At 40.6% G+C, this 11,389-nt stretch overlaps 1 protein-coding gene across 1 annotated transcript; it reads left to right on the top strand.

Moving 5' to 3' along the window:
• Positions 1–5,759: 5,759 nt before the first annotated feature.
• On the top strand, positions 5,760–9,000 carry LOC130680943 (WW domain-containing adapter protein with coiled-coil-like). Its single transcript, XM_057492795.1, is given in 2 exon segments — positions 5,760–6,206; positions 6,209–9,000. Coding segments are annotated over 2 exon segments (1,959 nt in total). The 5' UTR covers positions 5,760–6,113; the 3' UTR covers positions 8,075–9,000.
• The last annotated feature ends 2,389 nt before the right edge of the window (positions 9,001–11,389 follow it).

Below are 11,389 nucleotides of genomic sequence, written 5' to 3'. Positions count from 1 at the left end.
CTTTTTGTTTTTTTGGTGGTCGTGGTTTTGTTTTGTTTTGGCGGGTGCTTTTTGGAAGTCTTAAAGGGGCAGGGCGGGTCACTTAATCCAGAGGTAGGGAATCCAGGAATCTCTGGGCACCATAACCCCTGGGCTGCAGGGAGCAGGGAGTCCTCTTACAGAGATAAGTAGCCTTCCAGCAGCTCCTGCTCCAACGCGACTCCACCATTTTGGAGGAACTGCCCGAGCCAGGCCACGCCCACAGCAATAGCGGACATTAACTCCACAGGAACCGGGCAGGAAGCAGAAAACCTGTCTGTGCGCAGCTGCGCAGCACAAGCCACTAAAGGTCGCTGTTCTCCCAGGAGAGGAGGGCCACAAACCAACAAGAAAGGAAGTCCTTCCAGCCGTCACTCGTCCCAGTTCTGCAGACTATTCCTATCACCATGAAAAGGCAAAGCTACAGGCAGACAAAGATCACAGAGACAACACCAGAGAAGGAGACAGACCTAACCAGTCTTCCTGAAAAAGAATTCAAAATAAGAATCATAAACATGCTGACAGAGATGCAGAGAAATACGCAAGAGAAATGGGATGAAGTCCGGAAGATCACAGATGCCAGAAAGGAGATCGCAGAAATGAAACAAACTCTGGAAGGGTTTATAAGCAGAATGGATAGAATGCAAGAGGCCATTGATGGAATTGAAATCAGAGAACAGGAACGCATAGAAGCTGACATAGAGACAAAAGGATCTCCAGGAATGAAACAATATTAAGAGAACTGTGTGACCAATCCAAAAGGAACAATATCCGTATTATAGGGGTCCCAGAAGAAGAAGAGAGAGGAAAAGAGATGGAAAGTATCTTAGAAGAAATAATTGCTGAAAACTTCCCCACACTGGGGGAGGAAGTAATCGAACAGACCACGGAAATACACAGAAACCCCAACAGATAGGATCCAAGAAGGACAACACCAAGACACATAATAATTAAAATGGCAAAGATCAAGGACAAGGAAAGAGTGTAAAAGGCAGCTAGAGAGAAAAAGGTCACCTATAAAGGGAAACCCATCAGGCTAACGTCAGATTTCTCAACAGAAACCCTACAGGCCAGAAGAGAATGGCATGATATATTTAATACAATGAAACAGAAGGGCCTTGAACCAACGATACTGTATCCAGCACGACTATCACTCAAATATGATGGTGGGATTAAACAATTCAAAGACAAACAAAAGCTGAGGGAATTTGCTTTCCACAAACCACCTCTACAGAACATCTTACAGGGACTGCTCTAGATGGGAGCACTCCTAGAAAGAGCACAGCACAAAACACCCAACATATGAAGAATCGAGGAGGAGGAACAAGAAGGGAGAGAAGAAAAGAATCTCCAGACAGTGTATATAACAGCTCAATAAGTGAGCTAAGTTAGGCAGTAAGATACTAAAGAGGCTAACCTTGAACCTTTGGTAACCACGAATTTAAAGCCTGCAATGGCAATAAGTGCATATCTTTCAATAGTCACCCTAAATGTAAATGGGATGAATGCACCAATCAAAAGACACAGAGTAACAGAATGGATAAAAAAGCAAGACCCATCTATATGCTGCTTACAAGAAACTCACCTCAAACCCAAAGACATGTACAGACTAAAAGTCAAGGGATGGAAAAACATATTTCAAGCAAACAACAGTGAGAAGAAAGCAGGGGTTGCAGTACTAATATCAGACAAAATAGACTTCAAAACAAAGGAAGTAACAAGAGATAAAGAAGGACACTACATAATGATAAAGGGCTCAGTCAAACAAGAGGATATAACCATTTTAAATATATATGCACACAACACAGGAGCACCAGCATATGTGAAACAAATACTAACAGAACTAAAGGGGGATATAGACTGCAATGCATTCATTCTAGGAGACTTCAACACACCACTCACCCCAAAGGATAGATCCACTGGGCAGAAAATAAGTAAGGACATGGAAGCACTAAATAACACAGTAGAGCACATGGACCTAATAGACATCTATAGAACTCTACATCCAAAAGCAGCGGGATATACATTCTTCTCAAGTGCACATGGAACATTCTCCAGAATAGACCACATTCTAGGCCACAAAAAGAGCCTCAGAAAATTCCAAAAGATTGAAATCCTACCAACCAACTTTTCAGACCACAAAGGCATAAAACTAGAAATAAACTGTACAAAGAAAGCAAAGAGGCTCACAAACGCATGGAGGCTTAACCACATGCTCCTAAATAATCAATGGATCAATGACCAAATCAAAATGGAGATCCAGCAATATATGGAAACAAATGACAACAACAACACTAAGCCCCAACTTCTGTGGGACACAGCAAAAGCAGTCTTAAGAGGAAAGTATATAGCAATCGAAGCATATTTTAAAAAGGAAGAGCAATCCCAAATGAATGGTCTAATGTCACAATTATCGAAATTGGAAAAAGAAGAACAGATGAGGCCTAAGGTCAGCAGAAGGAGGGACATAATAAAGATCAGAGAAGAAATAAATAAAATTGACAAGAATAAAACAATAGCAAAAATCAATGAAACCAAGAGCTGGTTCTTCGAGAAAATAAACAAAATAGATAAGCCTCTAACCAGACTTTTTAAGAAGAAAAGAGAGTCAACACAAATCAACAGTATCAGAAACGAGAAAGGAAAAATCACGACGGACCCCATGGAAATGCAAAGAATTATTGGAGACAACTATGAAAACCTATATGCTAACAAGCTGGGAAACCTAGGAGAAATGGACAACTTCCTAGAAAAATACAACCTTCCAAGATTGACCCAGAAAGAAACAGAAAATCTAAACAGACCAATTACCAGCAACGAAATTGAAGCGGTAATCGAAAAACTACCAAAGAACAAAACCCCCGGGCCAGATGGATTTACCTCGGAATTTTATCAGACATACAGGGAAGACATAATACCCATTCTCCTTAAAGTTTTCCAAAAAATAGAGGAGGAGGGGATACTCCCAAACTCATTCTATGAAGCTAACATCACCCTAATACCAAAACCAGGCAAAGACCACACCAAAAAAGAAAACTACAGACCAATATCCCCGATGAACGTAGATGCAAAAATACTCAACAAAATATTAGCAAACCGAATTCAAAAATACATCAAAAGGATCATACACCATGACCAAGTGGGATTCACCCCAGGGATGCAAGGATGGTACAACATTCGAAAGTCCATCAACATCATCCACCACATCAACAAAAATAAAGACAAAAACCACATGATCATCTCCATAGATCCTGAAAAAGCATTTGACAAAGTTCAACATCCATTCATGTTAAAAACTCTCAGCAAAATGGGAATAGACGGCAAGTACCTCAACATAATAAAGGCCATCTATGATAAACCCACAGCCAACATTATATTGAACAGCGAGAAGCTGAAAGCATTTCCTCTGAGATTGGGAACTAGACAGGGATGCCCACTCTCCCCACTGTTATTTAACATAGTACAGGATGTCCTAGCCACGTCAATCAGTCAAAATAAAGAAATACAATTAATCCAGATTGGTAAAGAAGAAGTTAAACTGTCACTATTTGCAGATGACATGATACTGTACATAAAAAACCCTAAAGACTCCACCCCAAAACTACTAGAACTGATATCGGAATACAGCAAAGTTGCAGGATACAAAATCAACACACAGAAATCTGTGGCTTTCCTATATACTAACAACGAAGCAACAGAAAGAGAAATCAGGAAAACAACTCCATTCACAATTGCATCAAAAAAAATAAAGTACCAAGAATAAACCTAACCAAAGAAGTGAAAGACTTTTACTCTGAAAACTATAAGTCACTCTTAAGAGAAATTAAAGGGGACACTAGCAGATGGAAACTCATCCCATGCTCGTGGCTAGGAAGAATTAATATCATCAAAAAGGCCATCCTGCCCAAAGCAATATACAGATCTGATGCAATCCCTATGAAACTACCAGCAACATTCTTCAATGAACTGGAACAAATAATTCAAAAATTCATATGGAAACACCAAAGACCCCGAATAGCCAAAGCAATCCTGAGACAGAAGAATAAAGTAGGGGGGATCTCACTCCCCAACTTCAAGCTCTATTATAAAGCCATAGTAATCAAGACAATTTGGTACTGCCACAAGAGCAGAGCCACAGACCAATATAACAGACTAGAGAATCCAGACATTAACCCGGACATATATGGTGAATTAATATTTGATAAAGGAGCCATGGACATACAATGGCAAAATGACAGTCTCTTCAACAGGTGGTGCTGGCAAAACTGGACAGCTACATGTAGGAGAATGAAACTGGACCATTGTCTAACCCCATATACAAAAGTAAACTCTCAAAATGAATCAAAGACCTGAATGTAAGCCATGAAACCATTAAACTCTTGGAAGAAAACATAGGCAAAAACCTCTTAGACATAAACATGAGTGACCTCTTCTTGAACATATCTCCCCGGGCAAGGAAAACAACAGCAAAAATGAGTAAGTGGGACTATATTAAGCTGAAAAGCTTCTGTACAGCAAAAGACACCATCAATAGAACAAAAAGGATCCCTACAGTATGGGAGAATATATTTGAAAATGACACATCCGATAAAGGCTTGACGTCCAGAATATATAAAGGGCTCACATGCCTCAACAAACAAAAAACAAATAACCCAATTAAAAAATGGGCAGAGGAACTGAACAGACGGTTCTCCAAAAAAGAAATACAGATGGCCATCAGACACATGAAAAGATGCTCCACATCGCTAATTATAAGAGCAATGCAAATTAAAACTACAATGAGGTACCACCTCACACCAGTAAGGATGGCTGCCATCCAAAAGACAAACAACAACAAATGTTGGCGATGCTGTGGAGAAAGGGGAACCCTCCTACACTGCTGTTGGGAATGTAAGTTAGTTCAACCATTGTGGAAAGCAGTATGGAGGTACATCAAAATGCTCAAAACAGACTTACCATTTGACCCAGAAATTCCACTCCTAGGAATTTACCCTAAGAACACAGCAATCAAGTTTGAGAAAGACAGATGCACCCCTATGTTTATCACAGCACTATTTACAATCACCAAGAATTGGAAGCAACCTAAATGTCCATCGATAGATGAATGGATAAAGAAGATGTGGTACATATACACAATGGAATACTACTCAGCCATAAGAAAAGGGCAAATCCAATCATTTGCAGCAACATGGATTTAGCTGGAGGGTATTATGCTCAGTGAAACAAGCCAAGCGGAGAAAGAGAAATACCAAATGATTTCACTTATCTGAGGAATATAAGAACAAAGGAAAAACTGAAGGAACAAAACAGCAGCAGAATCACAGAACTCAAGAATGGACTAACAGGTACCAAAGGGAAAGGGACTGGGTAGGATGGGTGTGTAGGGAGGGATAAGTAGGGGGAGAAGTAGGGGGGTATTTAGATTAACATGCATGGGGGGGTAGGAGAAAAGGGAGGGCTGTACAACACAGAGAAGGCAAGTAGTGATTCTACAACATTTTGCTATGCTGATGGACAGTGACTGTAAAGGGGTTTATAGGGGAGGCCTGGTATAGGGGAGAGCCTAGTAAACATAATATTCGTCATGTAAGTGTAGATTAGTGATACCAAAAAAAAAAAAAAAAGGGCAGTTCCTGTGTTGTAACCTCCAATGAGTTCTACACAAGGGTATAAAGGGAATATAAAAGTGTAGGCAAGCGGCGGCACCAGCGGCGGCGGCGGCAGGAGGGGGAGAAGGACCAGGCAGCGGCAGCGGCAGGGGGAGGAGGGGAGGAGGCGGCAGAGCAGGAGGAGGAGAAGGCGAAGGAGGCAGTCGCTCTCCGCGGGCCCGAGCCGGACTCGTCTTCTTGCCCCCCTCCCCCCGGTTCGCCGCTGCCGCCGCGTAGTTGGCGCTGCTGCCCGAGCTGAGCGAGCGTGGTGTCGGAGGAGGGAGATGGCCCGGGGTCGCCAGCGCCAGTAACGGGAAGTGCTGAGAGTCGCAGAGGGCGCGCTGGGCCCTGGTGCCGGTGGTGCCGCCCGCCCGCCGCCTGCGCGCCCGCCCGCCCCTCGCGGCCGCTCTCCCCCCTCCCCGACACACGCTCACAGGCCGGGCATTGATGGTAATGTATGCGAGGAAACAGCAGAGACTCAGTGATGGCTGTCACGACCGGAGGGGGGACTCGCAGCCTTACCAGGGGGGGGTGATGTTTTACAGGCACTTAAGTATTCATCGAAGAGTCACCCCAGTAGTGGCGATCACAGACATGAAAAAATGCGAGACGCCGCAGATCCTTCACCACCAAATAAAATGTTGCGGAGATCTGATAGTCCTGAAAACAAATATAGTGACAGCACAGGTCACAGTAAGGCCAAAAATGTGCATATTCACAGAGTTAGAGAGAGGGATGGTGGGACCAGTTACTCTCCACAAGAAAATTCACACAATCACAGTGCTCTTCATAGTTCAAATTCACATTCTTCTAATCCAAGCAATAATCCAAGCAAAACTTCAGATGCACCTTATGATTCTGCAGATGACTGGTCTGAGCATATTAGCTCTTCTGGGAAAAAATACTACTACAATTGTCGAACAGAAGTTTCACAGTGGGAAAAACCGAAAGAATGGCTTGAAAGAGAACAGAGACAAAAAGAAGCAAACAAGATGGCAATTAATAGCTTCCCAAAAGATAGGGATTACAGAAGGGAGGTGATGCAAGCAACAGCCACTAGTGGGTTTGCCAGTGGAATGGAAGACAAGCATTCCAGTGATGACAGTAGTTTGCTCCCACAGAATATTTTGTCTCAAACAAGCAGACACAATGACAGAGACTACAGACTGCCAAGAGCAGAGACTCACAGTAGTTCTACGCCAGTACAGCACCCCATCAAACCAGTGGTTCATCCAACTGCTACCCCAAGCACTCTTCCTTCTAGTCCATTTACACTACAGTCTGATCACCAGCCAAAGAAATCATTTGATGCTAATGGAGCATCTACTTTATCAAAACTGCCTACACCCACATCTTCTGTCCCTGCACAGAAAACAGAAAGAAAAGAATCAACATCAGGAGACAAATCTGTGTCACATTCTTGCACAACTCCTTCCACATCTTCTGCCTCTGGACTGAATCCCACATCCGCACCTCCAACATCTGCTTCAGCAGTCCCTGTTTCTCCTGTTCCACAGTCACCAATACCTCCATTACTTCAGGACCCAAATCTTCTTAGACAGTTGCTTCCTGCTTTGCAAGCCACACTGCAACTTAACAATTCTAATGTGGACATATCCAAAATAAATGAAGTTCTTACAGCAGCTGTGACACAAGCCTCATTGCAGTCTATAATTCATAAGTTTCTTACTGCTGGATCATCTGCTTTCAACATAACTTCTCTGATTTCTCAAGCTGCTCAGCTCTCTACACAAGCCCCACCATCTAATCAGTCTCCGATGTCTTTAACTTCCGATGCATCATCCCCAAGATCGTATGTGTCTCCAAGAATAAGCACACCTCAGACTAACACAGTCCCTATCAAACCTTTGATCAGTACTCCTCCTGTTTCCTCACAGCCAAAGGTTAGTACTCCAGTAGTTAAGCAAGGACCAGTTTCACAGTCAGCCACACAGCAGCCTGTAACTGCTGACAAACAACAAGGTCATGAACCTGTCTCTCCTCGAAGTCTTCAGCGCTCAAACAGCCAGAGAAGTCCATCACCTGGTCCAAATCATACTTCTAGTAGTAATGCATCAAATGCAACAGTTGTACCACAGAATTCATCTGCCCGACCTACATGTTCATTAACACCTACGCTAGCAGCACACTTCAATGAAAATCTCATAAAACATGTTCAAGGGTGGCCTGCAGATCATGCAGAGAAGCAGGCATCAAGATTAAGAGAAGAAGCCCATAACATGGGAAGTGTTCACATGTCAGAAATTTGTACTGAATTAAAAAATTTAAGATCTTTAGTCCGAGTATGTGAAATTCAAGCAACTTTGCGAGAGCAAAGGATACTATTTTTAAGACAACAAATCAAGGAACTCGAAAAACTAAAAAATCAGAATTCCTTCATGGTGTGAAGATGTGAATAATTGCACATGGTTTTGAGTACAGGAACTGTAAATCTATTTAGCCCAATCTTAACATTTCTGAGCTGCATTTAAGTAGACTTTGGACCGTTAAGCTGGGCAAAGGAAATGACAAGGGGATGGGGTTTGTGAGTCAATTCAGGGGAAAGATACAAGATTGATTTGTAAAACCCTTGAAATGTAGATTTCTTGTAGATGTATTCTTCACATTGTAAATATGTTTTGTAGAGTGAAGCCATGGGAAGCCATGTGTAACAGAGCTTAGACATCCAAAACTAATCAATGCTGAGGTGGCTAAATACCTAGTCTTTTACATGTAAACCTGTCTGCAAATAGCTTTTATAAAAAAATTCGGGGGGGTTAATTTATCATTCAGAAATCTTGCATTTTCAAAAATTCAGTGCAAGCGCCAGGCGATCTGTGTCTGAGGATACGATTTTGAACCATATGGGCAATGTACAAAGTATCATGAAACAACTGTTTCCACACTTGCACCTGATCAAGAGCAGTGCTTCTCCATTTGTTTTGCAGAGAAATGTTTTTCAATTCCCATGTGTTCCATTTCCCTCTGAAATCCTTGATCTGATTTTATCCATTTTTTTTAAGGCTCCTCTTTCTTAAGGCACTGTTGCTATGGCACTTTTCTATAACCTTTTCATTCCTGTGTACAGTAGCTTAAAATTGCGGTGATTGAGCATAACCCACTTGTTTGTATAAATTATTGAAATCCATTTGCACCCTGTTGTAAGAATAGACTTAAAAAAAGTACTGCTGGGCATGTGTGCTAAAAGTACATTGATTGCTCAAATATAAGAAAGTGGCCCAATGAACATGGTTGTGGGAGGGAAAGAGGAAACAAAGCTAGTCAGATGTGAATTGTATCTGTTGTAATAAACATGTTATAAAACAAACAAAAATTGTTATTTTTCTTTTCCTTCGGTCAGTGCATATTAGAATTTGAACTACTGGGGATTCTTTATGATAAAGAACTATTCTTGTTGAATATTTATACTTAATTGAAATAATTCCTTAAGAGAGGTTTGTTTAAAGCAAAGTAACACGAAATTGTGTAAAAGATATTTAATGAAATATGAAATTCAACAAGAATGATTAAGTCACTTCCCAAGTGGTTGTCATTTGTTAAACCCTGGTTTACCTGTCTTGCTGTTATGACATTTCATTTTGAAGGATGTTTGTGTTGTAGCTAACTGTTCAAGTCTGGTGCTGACTGCTGTTCTTAGCCATCACAAAATGCTAAATTTGTGTAATTGGAGCTTCCTGTTGTTATCTGGAAATGGTGGGAAAGCTCAGCTTTGTATATTGTTTCCTAAAGTATATTAAAATAAAAAAAGAAACTTATTGCTACTATAAAAAAAAAAAAAAAAAAGTGTAGGCAAAGGGTCTGTTTGCGTCTATACAGAAGATCAAAGCCTAATTGGGCTACCCCGTAAATGAACTAAGATACGATATGAAAGAGAACTTCCAACATCAGCACTCTCTGGAAGTCTCATGCCAGAAGATGATCATCAAAAAACCCCAACAACGATCCACGCACTGCGACAGCTGTAGATGCACTCATCCCACCAGCTCCTGGACTTGCCATGGGAATGAGGAAGGAGATATCTAAGCTGGCCTGTGCATACAGTAAAACAACAAATTTGACTGGATCTATACTGTTGGAACTCAACTAAGAATTAGGAGAAGTCCAAATTGTAGCGCTCCAAAATCTTACAACTACAGACTATTTACTGTTAAAAGAACATAAGGGATGTGAACATTCCCCAGGAATGGGTTGTTTTAATTTGTCTGATTTCTCTCAGACTGTTCAAGTTCAGTTGAACAATATCCACCATATCATAGATAAGTTTTCACAAATGCCTAAGGTGTCTAACTGGTTTTCTTGGTTTCACTGGAGATGGCTGGTTATTACAGGTATGCTTTGGTTATGTAACTATACTCCTACTATGTTAATGTGTGTGCCCATTTTAATTAGTAATTTAAAACCTATACATGCTGAAGTTACTCTACAAGAAGATATGTCAAAGAAATAATCAATCTTCCCATGTTTTCTTCTGTCTGCTACTTCTATAGCTTTTCTTCTTCCTTCCTAATTACAACCCTTAAATAGAATTCGTGTCTCATATCAAATTTACCGAGTATCATAATTCTTCCAAGTGGTAAAGATACCTCAAAACAAATGCTGGGCATAGAAGCCACAGGGCATAAATATGCAAAGAAGTAAAAAGCTAACCTTTTCAAACAGTAAAGCTTCTCTCTCACTTACCAACTTTACTTTTCCCTGTATGGCCCCGGAAGATGACTGGTTAGCCAGAGACGGGTAAGTTTCCTCAAGGGAGGAACAACCTAAGACAGGCACAGTCGCAGGGTGGCCATCAGGTGAGAAATTGGGGATCAACAGAGGTGAGGCTTAGAACCTCACCCCCCCCCCCTGTTCTGAGAGAAATCTTCTGCATACGTGGATGTTTTATTGCCCTTGTCTAGCTTGTATTAACACATAGTCTACAGGCACACACCTGATCATCTACATTTGCTCTCTTACAACACTAAACTATGTTTTCTACCTTTATCTTGTATCTACCTACCACTTCAACATTTTATTAAAAATAATAATAATAAAGAGAGAAATGTGGTATCCACATATAAATCAAGTATAAAAACCAAATGAGTATTCATATTTAAACTGACTGTTTATAGTTCATAATGCATGAGCATAACCGAAAGTTTATGTGATGACTGCCCTTGTACTGTTCACTATGTAACTTATTCATTATGTAGGAATTTGTTCTACATGTAAGAACTTGTTTGTTATGCCTCAGAAGATTGGAGACTGATGAAAATTAGGCTTGGGGTGTATTAATGATTGTGCATTGAGCATTGACTCCCCTATACAGAATTTTATTGTCATTAACAACCATTTGATCAATAAATATGAGAGATGCCCTCACAAAAAAAATTAATTATTTATTTATTTAATTAAAAATAAATAAATAAATAAATAAAAAAGGACAGACTTCCAATGGTAAAATAAATAAGTAACCGGGATGTAATGTATAGCATAAGGAATATAGTCAAGATATTGTAACAGCTTGGTAGGGGGATAGCTGGAACCTAGAATTATGTATATAAATGTTTTATCACTGTGTTGTACACTTGAAACTAATGTAATGTAATACTGTGCGTCAACTACTCTTCAATAAAAAATAATTATTAAAAAAAAAAAAGAGATCCTTTAGGTGATGTGGGGACAGTATGGTAAGGGGTGCCCCGAATGTCAGTTTATGAGCT

Source organism: Manis pentadactyla, chromosome 15 (assembly GCF_030020395.1).
Source record: "Manis pentadactyla isolate mManPen7 chromosome 15, mManPen7.hap1, whole genome shotgun sequence".
In the NCBI taxonomy this organism is placed as follows: domain Eukaryota; kingdom Metazoa; phylum Chordata; class Mammalia; order Pholidota; family Manidae; genus Manis; species Manis pentadactyla.
Note: the sequence above shows the minus strand (reverse complement) of the source record. Positions and strands in the feature narration are given on the sequence as shown.